The 23,112-nt window shown below is 52.9% G+C and overlaps 2 protein-coding genes across 20 annotated transcripts; one reads left to right on the top strand and one right to left on the bottom strand.

Moving 5' to 3' along the window:
- On the top strand, positions 1–5,639 carry Dlk2 (delta like non-canonical Notch ligand 2). Of its 10 annotated transcripts, XM_074082143.1 has the most exons (7): positions 1–432; positions 1,633–1,763; positions 2,036–2,099; positions 3,021–3,151; positions 3,725–3,869; positions 4,349–4,839; positions 5,503–5,639. In XM_074082143.1, exons 1-7 carry the CDS (start codon positions 371–373, stop codon positions 5,538–5,540), a joined length of 1,062 nt encoding a protein of 353 aa, XP_073938244.1. In that variant the 5' UTR covers positions 1–370; the 3' UTR covers positions 5,541–5,639. The 10 variants fall into 10 exon arrangements, with proteins under 10 accessions (XP_073938244.1, XP_073938235.1, XP_073938240.1 ...); XM_074082134.1 differs by lacking the exon at positions 5,503–5,639 and having other exon boundaries at positions 2–432; positions 4,349–5,271; XM_074082139.1 differs by lacking the exon at positions 5,503–5,639 and having other exon boundaries at positions 3–408; positions 1,605–1,763; positions 4,349–5,271.
- On the bottom strand, positions 5,630–22,868 carry Abcc10 (ATP binding cassette subfamily C member 10). Of its 10 annotated transcripts, XM_074082126.1 has the most exons (22): positions 22,663–22,866; positions 22,290–22,454; positions 18,555–19,782; positions 18,233–18,460; positions 17,356–17,512; positions 17,024–17,133; positions 15,310–15,389; positions 14,548–14,719; positions 13,569–13,667; positions 12,992–13,181; positions 12,198–12,275; positions 11,545–11,739; positions 10,977–11,130; positions 10,616–10,805; positions 9,435–9,778; positions 9,002–9,171; positions 8,338–8,498; positions 7,804–8,054; positions 6,516–6,661; positions 6,340–6,437; positions 6,100–6,212; positions 5,630–5,789 (listed from the first exon to the last, which is right to left on the bottom strand). In XM_074082126.1, exons 2-22 carry the CDS (start codon positions 22,448–22,450, stop codon positions 5,630–5,632), a joined length of 4,485 nt encoding a protein of 1,494 aa, XP_073938227.1. In that variant the 5' UTR covers positions 22,451–22,454; positions 22,663–22,866. The 10 variants fall into 10 exon arrangements, 9 of the variants coding, with proteins under 9 accessions (XP_073938227.1, XP_073938226.1, XP_073938225.1 ...); XM_074082125.1 differs by having other exon boundaries at positions 6,340–6,661; positions 22,663–22,867; XM_074082124.1 differs by lacking the exon at positions 5,630–5,789 and having other exon boundaries at positions 5,800–6,212; positions 22,663–22,868.
- Between the last annotated feature and the right edge of the window lie 244 nt (positions 22,869–23,112).

Genomic DNA, 23,112 nt, shown 5'->3' on the forward strand with positions numbered 1-23,112 from the left:
CCTTAGAAGGACTCAAAGATGTTCGGACTTAAAGATGGCACAATTTCTATCGGAAGGGCTAGAGATGAATGGAAACCTTCCTGGTGTCTGTGCTCTAATTTCTGGTCCTTGTGTTGTTCAGATGTCTGAGACACTGGCTCAGAGATAGAGGCCCGGAAGGACGATCGTCCCGCACAAAACTCTCAATTTGAGTTTCAGGTTGAGGCAGTGGCCGATAAGCCTGAAGCCAGGAACGGATGTGATGTGGTTCAAAGGCAGGAACTCCGGGGCTACATTGTCTGAGTAGGGACGATCCCAGTCCTGGAAGACTTTCTAGAGGTGGTGTTGGAAAGGAATGGGCCGAAAAGACTGAGAGCTGACGAAGGAAAGCATGGAGAGGTGCACCTGGCTGGTATTTAGCTACGCATGGTCAGTCCTGGAAGGCTGTAGATGGTAATGAGGAGAGAAAGAAGCCAAGGGCAAGGAGAGAAGCTGACAGATGAAGCGGGTGATGGGGGCCCAACAAGGGGGGTGGGGTGGCGTGGGCTGGTGACAGCAGGAGGGCGGGGAGCAAATGTGCCCTGAGTGTGCATGGGATATATATGACAATCGTGATGGGCAGCGGACCGGTGAGGGCGGAGGTGGGGCGTGAGGTGTGGGGCACGAGTCAGGGAAGCGGGGGTGGGAGATGGGGAAACAGCAGAGACGCGCACACTTTAGCGTGTGTCCATTTAGATTCCCTTGATTGCCTCCTTGCGTTGAAGAAGGCGAGGTTCGGGGACGTTAGGTGGCAGCCGAGCGTGGGTCCCGGGGGCGCGGGGCTGGGGAGGTGAGCGGCGATCAGCCGGGCGAGGTGTGGCGGTGCGTGGCGGGGTAGGGTGGGCGCGGGCGGCAGGCGGGAGCGGGGCGGGCCGCGGCGGCCGGGAGGGGGAGGGGCGGGCTCCGCCGGTACACGCCGCCCCTGGCAGGGGGCCGAGCGCGCGCGAGGAGCCGCCGCCGCCGCCGCCGCTCGGGGTCGCCTGGAGCCCCAGATTCCCGAGCGCTCGGCTGGCATGGCAGCCGCCTCTGCGCCGGGCCCCGCGGCCAGCTAGGGGCGGCTCCGCGCCTCCGCCCGGCCCCTCGGCGGAGCCCGTCGGATCGGCCTCGGTCTGCGGCCCGGGGGCGCTTAGCCCTCCAGCGGGAGGTGAGGAACCCGAGGGACAGGGGCGCGCGGCGCGAGGGGTGCCGTGGGGATTCCAGGCCCTGCGCGAAAGGGGACGTGGGAGTCAGTCCGGAGGGGAGGGGGAGAGAGTCGGAGGTGGGGGGCGGAGACTGCTTGCTACCGGGAACTAGGAACGGTCCCTCCCTCCGGCCCCCACGTCCCCTCCATGCTCCAGGCCGCCTCTCGGCGCTGTCCCCATCCCTGCGCACCCCTCTATCCCCATAGCGATCCCAGCTCCGGCCATTCCCGCGCTGTGGCCACGCTCGGTGCTTCGCCTCCTTCCGCAGACCCGGCTCCCCAGTGCCTCTTTTCAGTCCCCTCGCCTGCTCAACCCTTCCCTGCCCCCTTCTTCTGTCCTGGCGCCCCTCTCCCTGGTCGGCTCCTGTCACTTGGAATCATATCCGTGCCGCTATCTCGCATCCAGCCGCCTCCCAGCCAGTGCCGTCCCACAGGTGTCTTCACGTCTGGCTGCCCATCCGTCCGTCCCTCCTGGGGCCGGAACTGACCATGCCCAGCGGCTGCCACTGCCTACATCTCGTGTGCCTGTTGTGCATCCTAGGGGCAGCCGGTCAGCCTGTCAGAGGTGAGCGCGCCCCCCGGGCTCTGGTCGCGGCCCTGTCTTAGCAGTCCTCGCTTTCACGTTGACCTCTGCCGGCCAGAGACGGCACTGCAGCCGCTCCGACCGGCGGGGCTGGTGATACCCAGGTAGCCCCTTTGGAATGGGACAGGTCTGTGTTGTCCTGCCCGGAGCTGAGTCTACCCAATTACTAGGACCCGTAATCCTCTCGCGAGTCCCGCATTCCAGGGAGCTGGACCCTGACCTAGACTCACGCCTTCCACATCACTCTCTTGCAGCCGATGACTGCAGCTCCCACTGTGACCTGGCCCACGGCTGCTGCGCCCCTGACGGCTCCTGCAGGTACCTATCCTGAGCACGTGTCTCAAGCCCTCTGCTCCCCATTTCCCAGCACCGGCTCACACACCAGGACAGAGTGTCTAGGGGTTTAAGACTCTACTGTTTGTGCCCCTCCATTTCTTATGGTACACACAACAGAAAGGCCAGCCGTCCACATCCTGCCCCACACTATTTCCCCTTTTGCCTTGTGTCTTTCTGGCTTCTTCTAGCCTGTGTCTGTCTCCCAGTCTTCACCCCTCAAGCCTGATCCAGGGATTCTGAAACATTGCTCCTCTAGATACCTGGAGAGAGACCTGGAGGTTGAGAGAGTTTGGAGAGTGGGGGCCACAAGGAAAGGGGAAGATAAAGGAAAGAGGTGTAGCTTGGGGTAGAAAGGCTGAAGCAGGGAGGTTCTTTCTTGGTGAACTTGAGTAATTGACTCACCCGGGTGGAGGTTGGGGAAATTGTGTGGCAAGACACAAGAAGCAAGCTGACCTAGCAGATTGCTCCATGGGATTCTGGGTGTTTGAGACTACATCCCGTAAGGTTTTAAAAAATAGTTCAGGTGTTTTGCCCTGGAATCAGGGAAAATAAAAGAGTCCTGATGACCTTTCAAGGTCACTCTTCAAAATGTGAGTACATCAGACATGTCGGGAGTGCTATTGGAGGCATTTACTGACATCTTATTTCAACACAACCTGCGAAATGTATCCTGTTTCCAGGGGGAGAATGCTGAGGCTCAGAAAGGTTAGACACAGCACAGATCCAGAATGTGAATGCTGGCATTTGATGGTCTGGTTCCATGTGTCCTGACTCTGCACAGCCTATATCCTTAGGGGATACCATATGCCCTCCTGGTTTCTAGAAGCTCTGCTCTACTGCTTTACCCTCTCCATTTCCTCACATCCTGCAACAGAACCCTGACCCTCTGCTTCTCCCCATCAGGTGTGATCCAGGCTGGGAGGGGTTGCACTGTGAGCGCTGTGTGAGGATGCCTGGGTGCCAGCATGGTACCTGCCACCAACCCTGGCAGTGCATCTGCCACAGTGGCTGGGCAGGCAAGTTCTGTGATAAAGGTAAGGGGTAAAGAGGGGAGCCCATGCGTCTTAGAACATCCATCAATATTTTTTTGAACACCTGTTTTGACCTGCTCTAATCCCCAAGTACTGTTTAGTCTTTTTTTTTTTTTTTTGGAGATGGGGTCTTGTGAACTATTTGCTGGGGCTGCCCTTGAACAGAGATCCTCCTGATCTCAGCCTCCCAAGTAGCTAGGATTACAGGCATGAGCCACTGGTGTCCAGCTTGGTCCTTCTTTATTTCATGTCTGTTTGTCTGAGTTGATCCTTAACATAACTCCATGAGCTTGGAAAGGCAGCTGCTAAAATTATACCTATTTTACAGATGAGGAAACTGAGGCTCACAGAAGAACTGTAACTTATTTAGTCAGTCTGAGTAGACTGCCAGAGCCAATCTAACTCCAGCTTCAGAGTGCTTTCCCCCAGGACACCATACCAGTCTGGTAGGGACGGGAGTTGGAGTATGAGCCACACTCACTCAGTCTCGGGTCTGGAAGACCTGGCCACACAAGACCTAGGCAGAACTGAGGACCAGATATGAGGCGCTATGCTAGAGCCCTCTCTCTTCTCTAGATGAGCACATCTGTGCCTCGCAGTCCCCCTGCCAGAACGGAGGCCAGTGTGTGTATGACGGGGGCGGTGAGTACCACTGCGCATGCCTGCCAGGCTTCCACGGGCGAGACTGCGGGCGAAAGGCGGGGCCGTGTGAGCGGGCAGGGTGAGTGCTGGAGGTGGCACATGCGGTGTGACTGCTCTATTGGGGAGGCTGTGGTGGGGATGCTCAGCCCTGGCCTCCCCTCTTGCTCCCACAGAGGCCAGCATGCAGCCCTTAGCAACATCCACACAGCAGCAGCCTCGTGTCTCTGTGGGGATGATGACACGGCCACAGGGCCGCACTTGTCCTCATTTCTGCTTCAGGCCTAAGAGCTTGTGAGGATAATAAAGAACTTACTGATCTCTACCTTCGGCCAGACCCTGTGCTAACTGTTCGACATTGGACTTTCTCATGTTAACCCTTACAATTTGGGAAGCTGGGTGCTACTTTTATACTCATTTTAAAATAAGATATTTGAGACTTAGAGAAAGTGGGCCAAGGTGACACAGCTAGAAAGGGGACAGCAGTGGACAGGAGGCTGACCTGGGCTACCCTACAGATGTCAGCAGCATTTACTAATTCTTCTCCCACCTCCACTGCAGTTCCCCATGCCGGAATGGCGGACAGTGCCAGGATGACCAGGGCTTTGCCCTCAACTTCACATGCCGCTGCTTGGCGGGCTTTGTGGGTGCCCGCTGTGAAGTGAATGTGGATGACTGCCTGATGCGGCCTTGTGCTAATGGTGCCACCTGTCTGGATGGCATAAACCGCTTCTCCTGCCTCTGCCCTGAAGGCTTTGCTGGACGCTTCTGCACTATCAACCTGGATGACTGTGCCAGCCAGCCATGCCAGAGAGGGGCCCGCTGTCGGGACCGTGTCCATGACTTTGACTGCCTCTGCCCCAGCGGCTATGGTGGCAAGACTTGCGAGCTTGTCTTACCTATCCCAGACCCTGTCACCACAATGGGCATTCCCCTAGGGCCCATCTCAGCAGTGATGGCACCTGCTACAGGGCCAGCCCCCCACAGTGCAGGGGCAGGTCTGCTGCGAATCTCAGTGAAGGAAGTGGTACGGAGGCAAGAGGCCGGGCTGGGTGAGTCTAGCCTAGTGGCCCTGGTGGTATTTGGGGCCCTCACTGCAGCCCTGGTCCTGGCCACTGGGTTGCTAACCCTGAGGGCCTGGCGCCGAGGTATCTGCCCCCCTGGACCCTGTTGCTACCCTGCCCCATACTATGCCCCGGCCCAGCAGGACCAGGAATGTCAGGTTAGCATGCTGCCAGCAGGGCTCCCCCTGCCACCTGACCTGCCCCCTGGGCCTGGAAAGACCACAGCACTGTGATGGAGGAGGGGGCTTTCTGGCCCCTTCCTTACCTCCTCCACACCTCAGACTGGAGTGGCCCTTTCTTGCCACCCCCCTGCTTGGGTACATACCTGAGGGGACTTCAGCCTCACACCAGAAATACTATTTTTTTAATACACAGAATGTAAGACAGGAATTTTATCAAATAAAACTAACGAAAATGCAAGTGTGCTCCTATACCAAAAACAAATCAAACAAAAAACAGCCCAGAGTCCCTGGTGAAGAAGGCCAGAGCAGCAGGGCCTAGACTGGGGAGGCCTTAGCTCTCTGCCCACCAAGATGTTTCTGAGAGGAACCCATGGTACCCTTTCCTCTCTGGAGGAGGAATGGAGAGGTAGAGTCACAGAGGAGAATGTAAACAAACAGCCAGCATTTCTTTTTTTTTTTTTTTTTTTAGTTGGACTGGGGTGTGAACTCAGGGCTTCATGCTTGTAAAGCAGGCACTCTACCAGTTGAGCCAGCCAGCATTTCTGTGCCAGCCCTGCCCAGGGTAGATGGGTGAAGATCCCTGAAAGGGCCCGGGCTCAGTGCCATCCTGAAGACTGGACTCCCTGCCGGCTGCTCTGCAGCAGCTGCTGGAACAGTGAGTGTGGCTGGCTGCAAAGGGCGACAGGGGAGTCCAACTCCACGACCCTCCCCGCTTGGAGCACCAGTATTCGGTCCGAGTTCAGGATTGTGTTGAGCCTGTGTGGGAGAAGGTGGTCAGGGTAGGGGACAAGGACAATGCTCTAAAGGAGAGAGATGACATGTTCTCCCTCCTCGTCCCTCCAGACTGTACAGTCTGTCCCTATAGGTTATAGTCCCTGGCTCCATGCTGGGGAAGGAAATGAAGAGTCCCCTGTCAATGTGACACAGAGGGCCCAGGGTTGTTCCTGGACAAAGAGGAGCTGAAATCCCTAGACCCTGACGATTGGGGTCAGTGAAAGGGCCAGAGGGGGAGCTCTGGGTCCATGCTGCCATGGTCTTTGATGATTCACTCTGGACCCTTGCAAACCTGTGGGCAATGGTCAGCACTGTCTTGTTGGCAAAGCGTTTGCAGATGGTCTGCTGGAGCAGCTGGTCCGTCTTCTGGTCCACACTTGCTGTGGCCTCATCAATACACAGGATCTGGAATATGTGGAGGGGAAGGGGAGAGAGAGGCTGTAGGGAGTTACAGCCAAACCTACCTTCAGCTCCCCACCACCAGCTCTTCCCTGAAACCTCTCCCCTGACACATGCCCAAATGTTGCCTTACCTTGGCATCTGTGAGGAGAGCCCTGGCCAGACACAGCAGCTGCCTTTGTCCCAGGGACAGGCTCCGGCCCCCTTCACCCAGCTCTCTATCCAGGCCACCTGCAAGGGACACATCTTCACTGCAGATGGCTGTTCCCTGCTCTTTTCCTGCTCTCCGGGTCAAGGCCCAGCACTCACCCATAGAGACGATCAGCTCATTCAGGTGGCACTGTTCCAGGGCCTGCCACAAGGCCCCATCCTCATGTAGGCCCCGGGGGTCCAGGTTTTCCCGAACAGTCCCACTGAACAAGAAAGGCTCCTGGGGAATGACAGCTAGCTGAGATCTGGGAGATAAGGACATGTGGTCCAAGCTGGAGATGTGGCCATTTTTGTACACTGCACAGGTTTTAGCTATGGAGTCAGCACTTCCAGTAAAGTCTAGGGATGAGACCCAAATATAATTCCTGCTTTCCACCCACCTCCACCAAATCATGTTAGCTCTGTACTTAGAACCATGCCAGTGCTATGAGCTCCATGCGAGCAGTTGGTCAGTGTGGGGGGATAGGGGAAAATGCCCTAAAGGAGAAAGCTGACCTGCTCTCCCTCTCCACTTCTCCAATGAGCTATTGCCAAAGAAACCAAAGGGCTAGGCTCTGGCCTTAAGGAGCCTACATCTTATTGAGGTACAAAAACAGAGAAAACGAATGGGCTAAACTGTGGCCCCGACTCCAGAGACATCAGGGGACAACCAGAGCAGTGAATGGGAAAGTGACACTTCCAGGTTGGAGGGAACCTGGAATTGGGTCCTGAGGAGTTACAAGGTCAAGCTATAAGTAAGGCCACTACAACCTAGAAGAGAAAGCAGAAGAAGCAGGGCCAGGAAGCTGCCATGTGCTCAGGGCTTAGGGTGGGTCTTCCCTACTTTTTCTGCATCATTGAACTGAGAGCAAATGATATCAGGTTAACCTGGGGGCAGATGTTGGGGGATCTATAGCCTGAGATGAAGCTCTGGCCCAGGTCTCAAGCAGCCCCAAACACTGCTTGTCAATTCTGAGGGCAGAGGGATCACAGTGTCTTATGGCCTGGTCCCTGGGACGCTCTTACTTAGAAGGTAATGACTAGTGTCTGGATGGAGGGTGTATGCTTGAAAGTACAAGAAAGATGAAGCTGGACCGGGGTGGGGGGGCACAGCGCAAGTGGTAGAGTGCTTGCTTAGCATGCATGAAGATCTGGGTTCAATCCCCAGTAATGAGGAAAATAAAATAAATATAAAAATAAAAGATGAAGCTGAGACATGCCTTTATGCCTAGTCAGATGGGGAGGCCCCTGGGACCACTAGTTATGAATCTGGACCAGAGCACAGGAGTTTGCTGAACTCACCTGCCTGTCATGTTCTACCTCACCCACCTAACCCGCCCTGGCTGTCCTGAGCTTGTACAATCTGTGCCTCCTCAAAGTGCCCTCCCCTGTCCTCCCCTCTTCAGACCTGAGTTCAGCCAGCGCTAGCTGGCTGGTGTCCATGCCATCCAGTAGCACTCGCCCTGCACTGGGCTCCAGCAGCCTGAAGAGCACCAAAAACAGGGAAGACTTTCCTGAGCCCGTGCGGCCCACGATGCCCAACTTCTCTCCAGGTTGCACACGGAAGCTCACTCCATCCAGGGCATTGGGCAGTCCTGGTCGGTACACCAACACCACATCCTGGAACTCCACACTCCCCTGGGTCAGCCAGCTAATTCCCTAATGGGGTGTCCACGGGAGGAGGAGTGATTATGAGGAGAGGATTGAAGGGTGGAAGGAGGGAGAATAATCAGAAATGGATGGTGTGAGAGGAAAGGTGGGGAGACAGAGACGGGAAGATGTACACAGGATGAGGGACACAGCAAAGTATGGTGGCAAATGGAGATGCTAACAGAGCCAAGAAAGAGGATGAGGAGCAAAAGGCAAGGAGCTAGGGAGACTGGGATCTTTAGGAGTCCCTAGGGTCCCAGAGTTCTGGCCTGGGGTTGGGGTACAGGTCTACCTTCAGCGGCTGGCCCTGGGGCTCCTGGGGCAGGTCACAGGAATACTCCTCCAGCCGCTCCACGCTCACCAGCATGGTTTCTGTCTGTGTGAAGCTGCTCACCAGGCCAGAGAGCAGACCCGTCATGGATAGGGCGTAAGACAGTGACAGGCCCACCAGTCCTGGGGAGAGGAGTACCAGCAGCTAGTGGAGGCCTAGACACAGCTATGCGTGTGGTAGGTGGGGGGCAGACCAGGAAAATCCTGTGGACTGTGGGCATTTAAAGGAAGTTGGCAGAGAAGCAAGTGGGTGATAGAAGCTAGGCCAGGAGCACAGGGAACTGATGTCCAGGAGTGAAGTGGGCTTGCAGAAGCCATGAGGGGTGACAGGCAGAAGACTGAGGTGGGCCAGGGACAAAGTGAAGGGGTAGGAGGAGAAGAAGAGAAGGGATGAAGATCAGAAGATTTGTTCTAGTCCCAGATCCACCACCACCTGCACAAGTCACTCCTGCAGACTCAGTTTCCTCAATGATAACATGGGGTGCTATGATAGTGATGACACATCATCACAGGGAATGCTAAGGAGAGGTGACAATTGTGGGGGGACAGTGCAGGAAGCAGTCTGGGACAGGGTTTGGAATGATCTGTTCCTGGGGTAAGGGGCAATGATGGGGCTAGGGTAGTACCTGGATTGGCGAGGCCCTGCTGGTGCTGTACCAGGGCAATGCCTGCGATGGCGCCAACCACTACTGCCCCCATGAGCTGCAGTCGGATGTCCAGCCACTGCATTGTGGCATAGGAAGCAAACTGGCACCTCTGGTTTAGCTCCAAGAGTCGCTGGTTCTCCTCCTCAAACCTGGGGGAGGCCAGGAGGGAAGACAGCCCACTCCGAGGCTGCACAGACACACCCAGGCTCCTTCCCTACAGCACACCTCCTTCACAGAGGCTCAGGTGCTTGCTCTTTTGAAGGGAGGCCTACTTTGTCTTACTCTCTCTTACTTCTGCTTTCAGCCTCTTGCTATAGTGCCTTTGTCCTGCTCCCTTTCTCCTTCAGGAGGCCTGGACTCCCCCTCTCCTAAAAGCCCCGGGATCTGATTGGGAGAGGCAGACTGCACACACCTGTGGGTGGCCCTGGCTGCACGGATTACAGGGAGGCCAGACAAGGTGTCAGCCAGGTGGGAGTAGAGTGGCGACAGGGTGAGGCTGCCCAGGCGCCGCAGCTCCCTCGAGGAGGCCCTGTAGCGGCATTGCACGCAGTAGTATATGATGCCCAAAGGTGGCAGCAGCAGCAGCAGCCAGGGCAGGCCAGAGCCCAGCACAGCCAGGAGGCCCAGCAGGCCTGCTGAACTGGCCAGCAGGATGTTGAGTAGGAAGGGCAGGCTGTCATCTGCACACGCCACATCAGAGGAGAAGCGGTTTAGGACCCGGCCCGTGGGCGTGGAGTCGAAGAAAGTCACTGGCGCCTGGAAAAGCAGGATAGTTAGGCAAGGGCAGGGTCTGCAGAAAAGGGGTTGATGGGCAGCTCTGGGGAAGTCGGGTAGGAAGGAGGGCCTGTGATAGGGAATAGAAAAGGAGCAAAGCATCCCCAGAGTCTGGGGACAGAGGAGTTGGCAGAGCTTGAAGGAAGAGTATTTTAGGGTGGGAAAGATATTTCCAATTTCTCTGGCCAGTGGCAACCCTATGTAGCCATGTTGACCAGTCCTCCACTCTGGGCTAGACATGCCTACCACCCTTTCGAGGACAGAGAATTAATATTTCTTCAGAAGATGGGCACTTCAGGCTCTATGCCAGCAAGTGAGATTTAGTGAACAGGAGGAGGAATATCCTGATGGCCCATGGTTGGACAGACAGACAGGTACTATCAGGGAAAGTCATGGTTAAGAGCTTGAACTCTGGAGTCAGACTGCAACTTGAATTCCAGCCCTGCCAATTAGGAAATGTGAGACACTACGGAGGGGACATATTTATCTCTCAAAGGCCCCTGATCCTCACCTGGCAACTGGGGACAATAAAGGAACCACATCTCATAGGGTTGTTAGTAGGATGAAAGTCCATATATGTAGCAGTCAAGTGCTGAGCACAGTCTGCCTGGCATAGAGTTACCACTCAATGATTGCCAGCTATTTGGACTGGTATTAAGATGTATGGCCTTGAAGACAGCTGTTTGCCTTCCCCACTTTCCAAGTCTCCCATCTCTGCCTTTACTTTGGGAACACTCTTATCATAAGGCAGAGGACTGTTCTGCTTTTCCCATGTACTAGGACACCAGATTGAGGATGTCCCTTCCTTCATCTCCTCACCATAAGGACTCGTTGCAGAAGGCGGTGATGCAAGGTGGCAGCTGCTTGGAGGGTGCCTGCTGCAAAGAGCACTGCTCGGAGAAGGGTGCAGACAGAGTTGACACCAGCAATGGTCGCATAGACAGTGAGGTAGAAACGTATGTCTGAGGAGCCATTGGGGGCAGCTTTGGGCAGTGGGAACACTGGAGTGCTGGGTGGTGGGGAAGAGGCTGTGGGTAACCAAAAGAAGGGCCACTCAGGGGTCCCCTCCCCTCCCCCAGACCACTTTGCCCCACCCTCCAGGAGACAGCCCCTAGCCCTTGCTCCCTCCCAGGAGGCTACTCTGAGAGCACCAGGCCTGCTCCCAGCCCCAGCCACTTACTAGAGGCTTCCAGGGGAAAAGAGTAGTAGTTGTGCAGAGAAAAGCCCTGTGGAGCCTGGGCTGGCAGAGGTTGACACCTCCTGGGAGCTATTCCTGGCTGCCTTCAGCTGAGAGATCCAGTGGGAAAGCCACCAGTCAGCCGCATTGCGTGTGGCTAGATAGGAATGAGGAGGAGGAAGTTGTGTGTCTTATCTGCTTGGTTCTATGTAAACACCCTCTTTCCCTGCCCTTAACTCCAGTTTCTTCCCTTCTGCATCCCCAGGATCTCCCCATCTTGCCCCATCCTGCTTCCCTATTGTGTACTTCTTTCCTAAGCCCATTACCCCATAATTCTGTAGACAGCATGACTTCACATTTGCAGAAAGGGGGCGGAGATCGGAAGACGTCTATGGAGTGTATTGTCTGGTCCCAGGACTCTCAGAATCGGGGCATGTCTTTTGTGCCAACTGTTGCCTGTGCTTGGTGAGTCTCTGGGTCTTGTAATGATTAGTGCAAAGTAATAGAAATGATGGTCACCTGGATGACCTGGCCCTAGAAGGTGGTAAGGAACTCCTGGGGAAACTCTTACCTTGCATGAGGAGCAGGGAGAAGAGGATAGCAAGGGCCAGACCCTGGCCCACAGCCCTCCAGTATGCTCGGTACACGTGGAAGGCCACAGCGCCTTCCTTCTTGCTTTCTTCCTGCAGCAGGCGGTCAGATATGCTCTGCTCCACCTCCAGCCCCTCCTCTGTCTTCTCTGGGGTTTGTACTGACTGGGCCTTGGCTGTGAGAATTGGGGTGGGGTGGGATCATGGAGGAATTAAGCTTGCATGATGGTAGTTGAAAATTCAGTATTTCAGAAGAGCAGACAAGCTTAAAAAAAAATCTCTTCAGTGTAATAGTGAAAAGCAAGCCCCTAGGACTGATGTAGCTCAGTGGTAGACCACTTGCCTAACACACGCCAGGGCCTGAGTTCAATCACCAGCATATTCTGAGCATCACAAGAAAAACAAAACAAAATAAAACTTTAGTCAGGCGTGGTGGCACACATCTGTAATCCCAGAACTCTGGAGGCTGAGGCAGGTAGACTGTTGAGTTCCAGGCCAGCCTACTTAAGTGAATTCAAGGCCAGCCTGGGTTACCTGGGTTGTCTGCCCAGACCTTGACTCAAAAATGAACAGTAACAGAGAGAGAGAGAAAGAGGGAGAAAATGGGCCCCCTCCTCCCATCTCTGGGCCACACCTGCGTCAGGTTCATGTCCATCCTGAGCCCAGGCTTTGGAGACAGCTTGTACCAGTGGCAGAATCTCAGAGGGAGGCCCTGGAAGGTAGATGAAGAGATTACAGGAGGTTGTAATGGGTCTATACAAGGCCTTTCTAAATGTGTGTACAACCCCACCTTCCCTACTGTTTGGCCTTCCTCCCTAACCTACCCTAGTAGGATTCTGCTCTGGGAATCCCCTGACTCTGAACAGGACTCATCAAGTCCATTCCTCTGCAACTAGAGTCCAACCAGCTGATGGACAAAGGGGGAGAGTCACAGCCAGGACTGAGCACCCTGTCTAGAGTTACCTCTCACTGCTGCAAAAGCATTTTTCAATTGCTAACACTCATTTCCTGATATTCCAGTTGAGCTTCATTTCTTCATGTTTCCCAGAGAATGTGCAGGTGGTCACATCCTTTTTGATAATAATCCTTCAGAGTTTTTTGGGTTTTTCCTTGCAAAAAAGCTGTTTTAACCCTGACTGCTTTCTCTTTTCTGAGGTCCTTGGATTGTTCTTAGAGGTCCTGGGCCTCTTCAGTTCCCAAAAGCACCCAGTCATAAAACCCATGAGTCCCACAAGTCCCACAACTCCTGGCATTTCACCAGCTCCTTCTCTTTCCTCACACCAGTTTTGTGAAGGAAGGAGGTGGTGATGACTGGATTCAGGCTGCATATGTAAAGGGTGGCAGGGTCTGCACTTGACATTCATCTGTCTTCCATATCACAACTGAGCAGATGCTTCCCTCACCCAGCTGAGTCTTGGCCCACATTACCAGCACGGACGAGGCGCCCAGCCTCCATCAGTAGCACCATGTCAGCTCTCTCCAGGTACTCGATGCGGTGGGTGCACAGTAACCGTGTGGTGTGGCCCAGCACTCCCAGGATACACCTGTGCAGAAGGTGGTCGGCCACATCTGCATCCACAGCAGCCAGAGGGTCATCGAGGAAATAGAATGCCTTTTCCTAGGGAGAGTAGAAGCATGAGGGCACCAGGTTCAAGTCCTCTGGTTGGTCCCAGAGTCTCACCTAAACCCTGGTCTCAAGGCAGTCAGAGAAGACAGGTGACAGCAACCCTACAGTAGTGGAGAAGGAGATAAGACCTGAGGGTGAACTTCCCTCCGATCAAGCAAGACAAAAACCCCAGGGCTAGTGCTTTCCTGGGTCCCAGTGCTTCGGCCTTTAGTTGTACCTTAAGTCTGCAAAAATAGGACAAGATGGCCACCACCTCATTGAGTTGGGACAAAGAAACCAGATGCAGCTGAAAATATCTCCATTCCCTACTTAGCCAAGATCCCAAGGCTCTGGACTGCCTTCACATCCCTGGCCTGACATCCCCCACCTTTAACTTACCTGGTAGACGGCACGAGCAAGGGCAATCCGGGCTCGCTGTCCCCCACTGAGAGTCACACCCTTCTCCCCCACCTCTGTCTGGTCTCCAGCGGGCAGGATCTGATGGAACAGGCACCTCAGTGGTAATCAGGCTCCCCAACACCTTCTACCCCATTTCTTATCTCTTTGTAGGAAAGAGATGAGGAAGGATAGGAGAGCTTGGAAAATTGATACTGGAGTTAAATTTGAGGCAAGTGAGTCACAGATAAGCTATAACTCCAAAATACAGCATTTACTATGAATATTTTCTATGTGCTTAGCACCTTACAGGCATTATCTCATTCAACCCCACAAAGACCTTATAAAACTGGCAATCCCTTTTCACAGAGGAGACCAAAGCTCAGGCAGATTATCTGCCTTGCCCACAGGATGTAAAAACAAATGATAAATGGACACAAGATACTGTGATCAAAGTCAAATGTCCTTCTTCCTAGGGGAAGTTACACATTTATCTGGGTAGGGAGGTGATGATAACTCCTGGAGGAGACATGGAGGTTGGGTGGAGAAGGCATGGATGAAATCTAGTCTCTTCCTGATAAGCTTAGTACCTGGACTGCGTATGAAGGTGCACAAATAGGCTTGGCAGGTTTCCCAAGGTTCTCAAAGGAGACCTGATTCTTCCAAATCTTCCCAGCAAGAGGGGAAAGGGCCTCCCCAATTGGAACAATAGCCAGACTTGTGTGTCACCAAGCCTTATAAGGAGCCCTTACGTGGCCCTAGAGCCCTCCCAGCTGCTGTGGAACATCCAGTAATAACTACCCCATGGGCCCTACAGGGAAAAGGGAACCAAGCAGTGGACATTCTGGAGGACCAGAGTATGATGGCTAGTCTTAGATAAATGAGCCCGAGTAGAAGCAACCCCTGTCCAGAGAAGTAAGTCGGAGGTGTCAGCAACATATAGGGATGCAGGCAGCCAAGGGCTTCAAAGCCAAGCACTCACACTGAGGTCATCGTTGAGGGCACAGGCCTCCAGAACCTCCCCGTAGAGCTGAGCGTCAAATGTCTTCCCAAAAAGGATGTTGTCTCGGATAGTGGCAAACTGGATCCAGGGTTCCTGGGTGGCCAGGCCAAAGCCCTTGGACAGCCCCCACACTCCCACCTGCCCATGTAGCCTGCAGGGAGTCAGACCAGAAGCATGGGGACTGGCTCCTTTCTGGGCCCCTCCCTGTCCAGCCCCTGCCTCAGAGCCTCTTCAGATGGAGGAGGGTCTATATAAGGTCCACCTTTCATGTCACATGTCTGAGTGTACAGCCTCTGAGGTTCAAATGAGGCTGTAGATTCACTCTGGACTGGCAAGGGAAGAAACTGCTCTGGCTGCAGACAAGCAGCTGTCATAGTAACACACTCTGGAGCTCAGATGAGTGGCACACCAAGCTCGTCCCTGCCTGAAAACAAGTCCTCCCTCAAATCTTTGCTCCTCTCTGGACCCCTTCCCTGCACAGTCATATTTTCAGAAGGGCAGCTGGCATTGGCTGATGTTTCCATTCCCTTTCTTACTATTATGGTGCTACAATACTCTGGCGTGATGATGACAACTCATTTTCTTGACTACCTCCCTATCCAGACTGAAAACTCTAAGAAAGGCTGTGACTTGCTCTTCTTATTATGTATGGCTCCCCAAAAAAGGTGCCTGACACGTAGCAGGGGCTCAGTATTTACTAAAGGGCAGAGTTAGGGACGGGGTGTACTGGAGGTTCATTACCTGTGGAGCTCCCCAGTGACAGCAGCCAGCAGCGAGCTCTTCCCACAGCCCACCTTCCCCACGATGCCCACCAGCATACCCTGAAAAAAGCCACACAGTGAGCACTCAGTTTGTAAGGGAAGGGCACAGGGGGCAGTGATCTCCCTCTTGTGGCTCTGAGCTGCCAATCATCCCACTGAGGCTTGGGCCGTAGTTAATCTGCAGGGACTGTGAACCTCAGTCTCTGACTCCACTTCTGATCCAGAGAAGCAGAGTGTTTTACGCTCCTCAGGGCTCTTACCAGTTTTCTGTCTGGGTGGAAGGCCTGTGAGGGGAAGAAGCTTGCTAGGGAAAATGCGAAGACACTGCCTAAGAACTTCTGAAGTATGCTCTGAGGTAGGTCTCAGAGTGGGAAGCAGGTGGGAAAGGACTCCTGGTTTTGGAGACTGTCTGCTGGGGTAGACCTCTGAGCACTGTGGCAAAAAGGACTGCTTTGCACAAATGCCCCTTCCCATGATTTACAGTTTTAAAATTTTCTGTTCTCTCTTCATTTCTTTATAACATACATTCATGGTGCCATCTCTGTGCTTGAAAAGAAAAAAAAAAATCTTTTCTTGAATGGGCTGGTCTCAGAAGTTGTTTGTGATGTTTGATTCTGCCTGCCAGGGTTGACCCATCTCCAAGTGGCCACCAGGTTTCATCTGTGACCTTCCCTGGGAATGTAGGATCAGGTCTTAGAGGCAGCTTCTCTCTCTTATTGCCTGCAGCCCACAAGTGGGAGGGCTCTCTGCAGTCACATCTTCTCAGTGGAGAGTGGGTCCAGAGAGAAGAGCAAGACAAATGCAGAGAGAAGTAGACAGAGCCACAGAGCTCTGCAAGTTGAGGCCTGGTTCTAGCCTGTTCCTAAGATCTGGTTGAGTTCTTGCCTTCAGATTCTGCAATTCATCTCTATATCCTTTATTACAAATTCTTGTTTGCTTAAAGTAGCTCCAGTGGGTTTCTATGACTTATATAAAAAAAAGTACCAACACATTAGTAAAATTCCTTTGAAAAATTCCAGCCTTGTCTTGCCTGAACTAAGAGAAAAAACAAAACACACAGTTCCAGCCAGAAACGTAAGCCAAGTGTGGTGGAGGCGATTCAGCCACCACTGGAGAACTCTGGGTTGAACTGTGGGGCAAAGGATTGGACAAAGGTCACAAGAGGGTGAAAACTCAGGACTGGGATAAACAGGAGTAATCTTCCTGCCAGGGATGTTCCCATTGTAAGTTCTGTGTATGTCACATCATGAGTTGCAATGTGTGGTTGTTTCTTATCAGGCTAAATAAAAGATCACCTATCTTATCAGCAAAATTTCTTGGAAGGGGTCTCCCCTAGGTCCCTAGTCTGATGGGGGTAGTTGCTGGATAAGCCCTGGGGTCCTTTCTCAACTCTGCAGCCAGTGAGAGACACCAGAGACAGAGGCAAACACACCTGTTGGTCTGGCCTGGGTAATGTGAGCTGCCCAAAGACCAGGGAGAGGTGTGACTGAAAAAACTGCGAGCAGAGTGAGAATCAGAGATGAGGTATCTTCTCCTTTCAAACTAGAACCTGCTCACCAAACTCCTCCCCTCCCTCCTTCAGCTATTAGAACTGTAAGGCCATCCATGTATGGTTGGCTCAGTCCTGCCTTATGTCACTGAGTCCCATCTCCCTTGTTATCTGGGGACTCTCCCGTGGTGTCTGTCCAATGAACCTTTTTCACTTCAAGGTGACTGATGAAGGTCTCCTGGCTGGTTCCAACTGGGTCCCAGGAGAACAGGGCTTCATGCAGTTCCAATACTGTAGATGGTTCTGAGGGGGGATCTGAACAGGGAAGAAGTCACTCACCTTGGGCTCCTAATCTACCACCAACCCACCTGTCACTGATTCACTTGCCCCTTATCTACCTGCTCAGAGCTATTCAGTCTCAGTCTGCTGTGCTTGGACCCGGCTCCTCCTCCCCCGGCAGTATCTATGCACAGTACCCAAGTGGCTACAGTCCCCTCCTCACCTTGTGCTAGGTTCTGCCTTCTAGCTTCCCATTACCTGGGCTGTAGTAGGCCTGAGGGTTGTGGTTTGGAACGTCGAGGAAACGCTGGATCCGGTTCAAAGACACTTTGGCCTCCAAAAGACTATTGATCACCCAGGGGAAGTTGTTGAGGGGAAGAATAAGCATGCGCACCAATGCCAGTGCCGTGAACACCTGAGCAAGATCAGGAAGGTGGAGGTGAGGCATCACCCAAAGCCCAGGTAGTGCCTGAGGGTCTGCTGTATGGGTGGACTTATGGACAGATCTATGGAGGGAAGAACAGGACAACACCAGACCTGAGGGGTTGGCTGGGCCATCCTGGAGTTAGAAAATGGCATAGGTGACCACTTCAAGAATTCCGGAGATCCAGGTTTGTTTGTTTTTTGTTTTAGTACTGGGGATTGAATTCAGAACCTCATAAGCACTTGCTCTACTTGTGAACCACATCCTCATCCCCAGGTTGCATCTTGGTAAGTCTAGCTCACATTGATACCTTCTCAGAATTTCAAGTGACATCATTATCTGTCCCTGGCCAGACACTGCCCTGGACCATGGAGCTTTTCCCCTAAGGCCATTAGAATGAGGATAAAGGGACCTAATTCCAGAATGGGGCTGGCCTGGACTATATAGCAAAACCCTGCTTTAAAAAAAAAAAAGTGAGCTACCCCCAAGTCTGGGGTCTGTAGAAGAAAGAGAAGAAAAAGGGTTCCTTCCTATAGAAGAGAGCTATATGTTCAAGGTCCTAGAAAAAGGTCCCCTTAGCTGGGAAAGGATGAGAGTCATAGGTCTTCCTTCCCTCTCTCCCAGCTAGCACCAAGGGCTGAGCCCACATCTCCAACCCAAGGCAGTCTCCTTGCTGCTGCCTCCTTCCCACAACTTCCTCCCAATCCTCACCTTGGTAGCAGTGAGCTGGTGCCCCAGGAGGACATAGGTGGTAAAGATGGCTATGGAGATGATGACTGGCAGGGCAGCCCATAGGTATACACAGGCTGCATCCAAGTATTTGATGACCCGAAGTCGCCCCAACTCTTGAGCCCGGCAGGCTTCTACTCGAGTCCCAAGCGCCTGCTCCCACCCGAAGAACTTGATGACTCGGATGCCACTCAGCAGCTCTGTCATGAGCTAGAGACAGGGGATGAGAAAGCAATGTGAAGACACTGCTCACATGTCTTCTCCTCCGCCTGGATGTTGGGGTGGGACCCCAGCCGCCCCTCACCTTAACCCGTGCATCCTTGTACTGCAGCATTTCCTGATTGCTGGCCATGATGCGGGTGGCAATCACTTTGTTGACAGGCACCAGCAGCGGTGCCAAGACCAGACCAGCCACGAAGGCCAATCCCACCTGCTGGTACAGCAGGTAGAGGGTGATGGCCAGCTGCAGGGGCAGGCCCCAGGCCTCATGGAAGCTGCTGGCAAAGTTAAGCAACCGCTCAGAGTCAGTGCCCAGTAGGTTCAGGACCTCCCCAGTAGGAGGACGACTGGGCCCCAGCTGCAAAACCTTGCGGTACATGGTATTCAACACAGCTCCCCGTGCCTGAAGTGTCACCTTGCGAACCTCATAACCATATTGATTCTGCAGTACTGCACTCAGCACAGCCCCACTGGCTAGGCCCAGGGCATAAAGCAGGCCATGGCTTAGGGGCTCGTGCCCTTCCTCCAGGAAGCCCACTAATAGGGAGAGCAGCAGAGGCCCTGAAAATGCCAGCATGGTCCCCACCAACTTCAGCAGTCCAAGTGCCAGGTACCACCATCCAAAGGCCCCATACAGGGCTCTCCACAACTGGGCTCCCTCCTGCCAGTGTGCCTGGAAGAAACGGGCCAGGTAGGCAGGGTGCAGTCTGTGGGGTAGGCGACAAATGTCATGGGGCTGTCGGAGCTCCCCATGGACCCCACGGGTAAGCAAGGGTGTCAGCCAAGCATAGGAAAAGCGTGACAGCCAACTTTCCCCATCTTCAGCCACCTCAGATTCTTGAACCTCAGAGGACAGAAAGAGTTCCTGAGTCCAAGTCCAGGGTTCTCCTGGCCCCCCAGGGACTGCCCAGCCCAGTCCATATGCGAAAACTGCTGCCAGCTGCAGAATGAGAAGGCACAGGCGGGCTACGGGCCCTGGGAGAAGCGGGGACAGAAACATGTCTTGCTGGCAATGCCATAGCAGGGTCAGCACTAAAGATGGAGTTGGCAGAAGGGCTGACAGAGCCAAGGCCAAGGGGCCCCTGGAACGGCTGTGAGGGGAATGAGCCAACACCCACAGGGCCAAGCTGTGGGTGATCCAGGCCACAGCTGTCACACACCCTGCCAGGACCTCTAGCCATATAGGTCCTGGATCTGCCCCTGGTGGCAAAGCAACTGGAAGGAGATCTAGCAGTGGGAAGATGGAGAGCAGGCAAGAAGCTATGAGTCGGAGGCTCCAACCAGGACTGCAGGGTGGGTTGTAATCTGGAGTCCTGGGGACAAAAGGGAGGAGAGAAAAGGAGACACATCATTGCTGACTCAGGGTTCAGATACAACAATTCACTAACCTAGAGGGAATGAACTCCCTTTCCTGCATTGCATATTGTAGTCCTGCTCCACTTTACCTTGGAACCTAAGAACTTTTCTCTCAGGAAGTCTTTTCTAATCTGATTCATTCTTTTACCATAGGCATTAGCAATTTTGAATTAAGGTTATACCTACCATGAAAACTCTAAATTAGGCAAAAAAATCCAGCAGGGCATAATGGTGCACATCCATTAGAATTCCAGCACTGGGGAGGCTGGGATAGGAGGGTTGTAGGTTTGAGTACAGCCTGGGCTGCAAAGTTTTTACATGGGTGTGTGTGTGTGTGGTACTGGGGTTTGAACTCAGGGCCTACACCTTGAGCCACTCCACCAGCCATTTTTTGTGTTGAGGTTTTTTGAGATAGGGTCTCACGAATTATTTGCTGGACTGGCTTTGAACTGTGATCCTCCTGATCTCTGCCTCCTGAGTGGCTAGGATTACAGGCAGGAGCCACCGGCACCCAGCTTCATTTTTATAAAAGGATCTACCTGAGATTACACTTAAGCTCATCTGAAGAGCTATGACATAAAAATTTGATTTTACTTTAATAGTAGAGCTAAATTTTACAAAGTCTCAGAATATTCATTCTACTGTTAGTTTTTTCACCGTAGGAGAAAGTATGAATCACTTTGCAATTCCTTTAGCTGCAGAAAAATCTCTTTCAGTTTTATCTCTGTCTTCTTGACATAGAAAAAATGTTTTTGGGGGCTGGGGGGAAGGGGCAGAGGACAGGGGGGAGAGATGGCCCAAACAATGTATACACATATGAATAAATGAATAAACAATAAAAAAAGAAAAAATGTTTTTAATAAACAAAAGGTCCACATTTAGAATCAAATATAGGAAAACACACCTGCAACAGTGACTACCAGAATGCCTTGAAGGTTCATACAAAAGGAATACTGAATCTTTTATGCTCTTTGCTGGCAGGGCTTGGTTACTGAAAAAGTTTAGCTACAAACTAAAATACTTTAGGTTTTTTCTTTTACTTTAAGATAGGGACTCAATATGTAGGCTGATCCTTCTGCCTCTACCTCCTAACTGCTGAGATTACAGATGTATGCCACCACACCCAGCAATTTCCTTAAAAGTCCACCTGATGGCAGTTATAAGAAGGGGTTTAGACCAGAATAAAAATCAACCTGTAACATATGGGGAAAGGAGAACATTGAGCCCTTGGAGGTTAGTACATTGGCTCCAAGTAAATGGAGTCCCCTAAACTTGGGCAAGTCCCCTTCCCTCTCTGTACTTCACCTTCCTCTTCAGTACAGTGAGCAGGGGGAGGAGGGTTCTAGACCCAGAGTCTTCTGACATTCTTTCCTGAGATTCTGGAGCTAACACTTATCAGTAAAACACAAAAGCCTGGGAAGTGAAGTGAGTTAGCCACAATTTCTACTGATTACTTAATGATTTTTCTTGACTTCTCATTAGACTGTAAATTCTCAAAGGACTGTGCCAATTTTTTGTTTGTTTTGAGACAGGGTTTCACTGTGTAGCCCAGGCTGGCCTGAAATTCTAGGTCTTAAGTGATCCTCCTGCCTCAGCCTCCTTAGTAGTTGAGAGAACAGGCATGTGCCCCTTAGTCTGGCTAGAACTGTGCCAATTTTTAATAGCAACTCCTCTGAGCAGGCTGGATGTCTGTGTTGTCTAATACCCTCTAGGCTTTTGTCTCATTTTATGTAAAAGACAAGTCAGGATTCCTCCCAGACCAAGCAAGTCTGCTGCTTCTATCCAAAGAAGGGATTCATTGGCTTCCTAATTTCTATTAGGAAATTTTCCCCGACCATAACACTAGGAACTCCCAGAAGCAGAGACCAGACTGCCCTCCTGCCATCTCAGCAGCCAAAGCAAGACTAACTTTGGCCATCTGTAGCCATCCAAGAACTAAATTCATCAAGGTGATTTAGCACCTACACCTTACAGTCCTAAATCCAGAAGTCTGAAGGTTTTGATTTTGCTATTCTGTTCTACGTATGACTTCCTCTTTAGCCTAGGCATGAGGAGGTTTCATGGGTAGTGAGAAACTGGTCCTACAACTTAAACATGACTCATTTTTTAGGCTAAAACACTGTTTGCCCTATTTTGCCTCCAATTCATGACAGCTGTGTTAGGGCATCTGCGAATTTACAATAGTGGTGATTTCTACCATGCATGGGCTTTAAGAATATGCCAGGCACTGCACGGTAGGTTTAAGTGCCTTATTTCCTTTAACCCTCTCGACAGTGCTATCAGATTCAGAGGAGATAGGAAACTTGCACAAGGACAGCCACATCGCTGCTAAGCGGTGACATTCGGCCTTCATTCTGCTCATCTCCCCTCCTCTTTAGACCTTGCAATTCTGGGAATAGTGGGTTGGGGTGAGGTCTGCAGGCACACATGGACAGACGTCCTGCCGCCATCTGGCTCTACCCACCTCGGGGTGCCCAAGTGGCAGGCGCTGAGCACGGCCAGGAGTGCATGGGGCAGGGCGCTGAGCACCAGCTGGGTGAAGCAGTGGCCAGTGGTATTCCCTTCCCACAGCGGGAGGGGCCGCGCTGCGCTGGTGCCACACAGCTGGGCCAGGAACCGTTCCATGGACCTGAGCAGAAACCAAGGACGAAAGGGGCAGAGGCACACATGGTACACAAATGAGCATCCCAGCGGGGTCTCCAGCCCCAACCCCGTCCTCGACCGCGGACTTCCCCTCGCTTCCGCCCAGACCCAAACTCCGCCCATTCTCGCGGTACCACTGAGGCTAGGAAGAAGTCTCGGTCCGCAGAGCTGGCTGGCTTCTAGACTCTGGTTACCTGCTTCGTCTCCTCTTTCCTCTCTTAGGTCTCCCCGCCTCCACGGATCCGGAAGCTCAAACCTAAAGAAGTAGTTTTGCGATGAATTCTGATAGCCTGAGTACGAGTGGACGCAAAAGATCCTCCTGCCTCAGCCTCCTGGCCAGGTCAGGGTGCTCAGCAGAGCGTGGATGGCGCCCCCTAGAGGCGGGAAGACCTATCAGGGGCTGCTTGTCCAGCCCAGCGGCGAGGCTGCGCGCATGCGCAGTGCCCTCCACCTCAGATGCCCTCTGCACGCAGGCGCGCCGCTACCGCCGCGTGGTTGAGTTTGGGCATGTCATCGCCCCACTGCAAATTTACCTTGCTCCCATCTATCTACTGCTTTTTAACTGGCACATGCATTGCATTAGAGAATGCTTAACGCCTAAAGAGCTGGCAAGCTAAACATGCCTGCTACCCCGAGGTATAATG

The sequence above is a fragment of the Castor canadensis genome, chromosome 8 (genome assembly GCF_047511655.1).
Source record: "Castor canadensis chromosome 8, mCasCan1.hap1v2, whole genome shotgun sequence".
NCBI lineage: Eukaryota > Metazoa > Chordata > Mammalia > Rodentia > Castoridae > Castor > Castor canadensis.

Coding starts and splice junctions, on each gene's coding strand:
- Dlk2 (XM_074082134.1), top strand. CDS start 371: ATGGAGAGGTGCACCTGGCTGGTATTTAGCTACGCATGGTCAGTCCTG. Junction 433..1,632: donor GTCCTGGAAGGCTGTAGATG/GTAATGAGGAGA, acceptor GCCGTCCCACAG/GTGTCTTCACGTCTGGCTGC. Junction 3,870..4,348: donor GGGCCGTGTGAGCGGGCAGG/GTGAGTGCTGGA, acceptor CCTCCACTGCAG/TTCCCCATGCCGGAATGGCG.
- Abcc10 (XM_074082124.1), bottom strand. CDS start 22,450: ATGGAACGGTTCCTGGCCCAGCTGTGTGGCACCAGCGCAGCGCGGCCC. Junction 19,783..22,289: donor TGCCACTTGGGCACCCCGAG/GTGGGTAGAGCC, acceptor TTTTGTCCCCAG/GACTCCAGATTACAACCCAC. Junction 6,662..7,803: donor CTAGCGCTGGCTGAACTCAG/GTCTGAAGAGGG, acceptor CTTATCTCCCAG/ATCTCAGCTAGCTGTCATTC.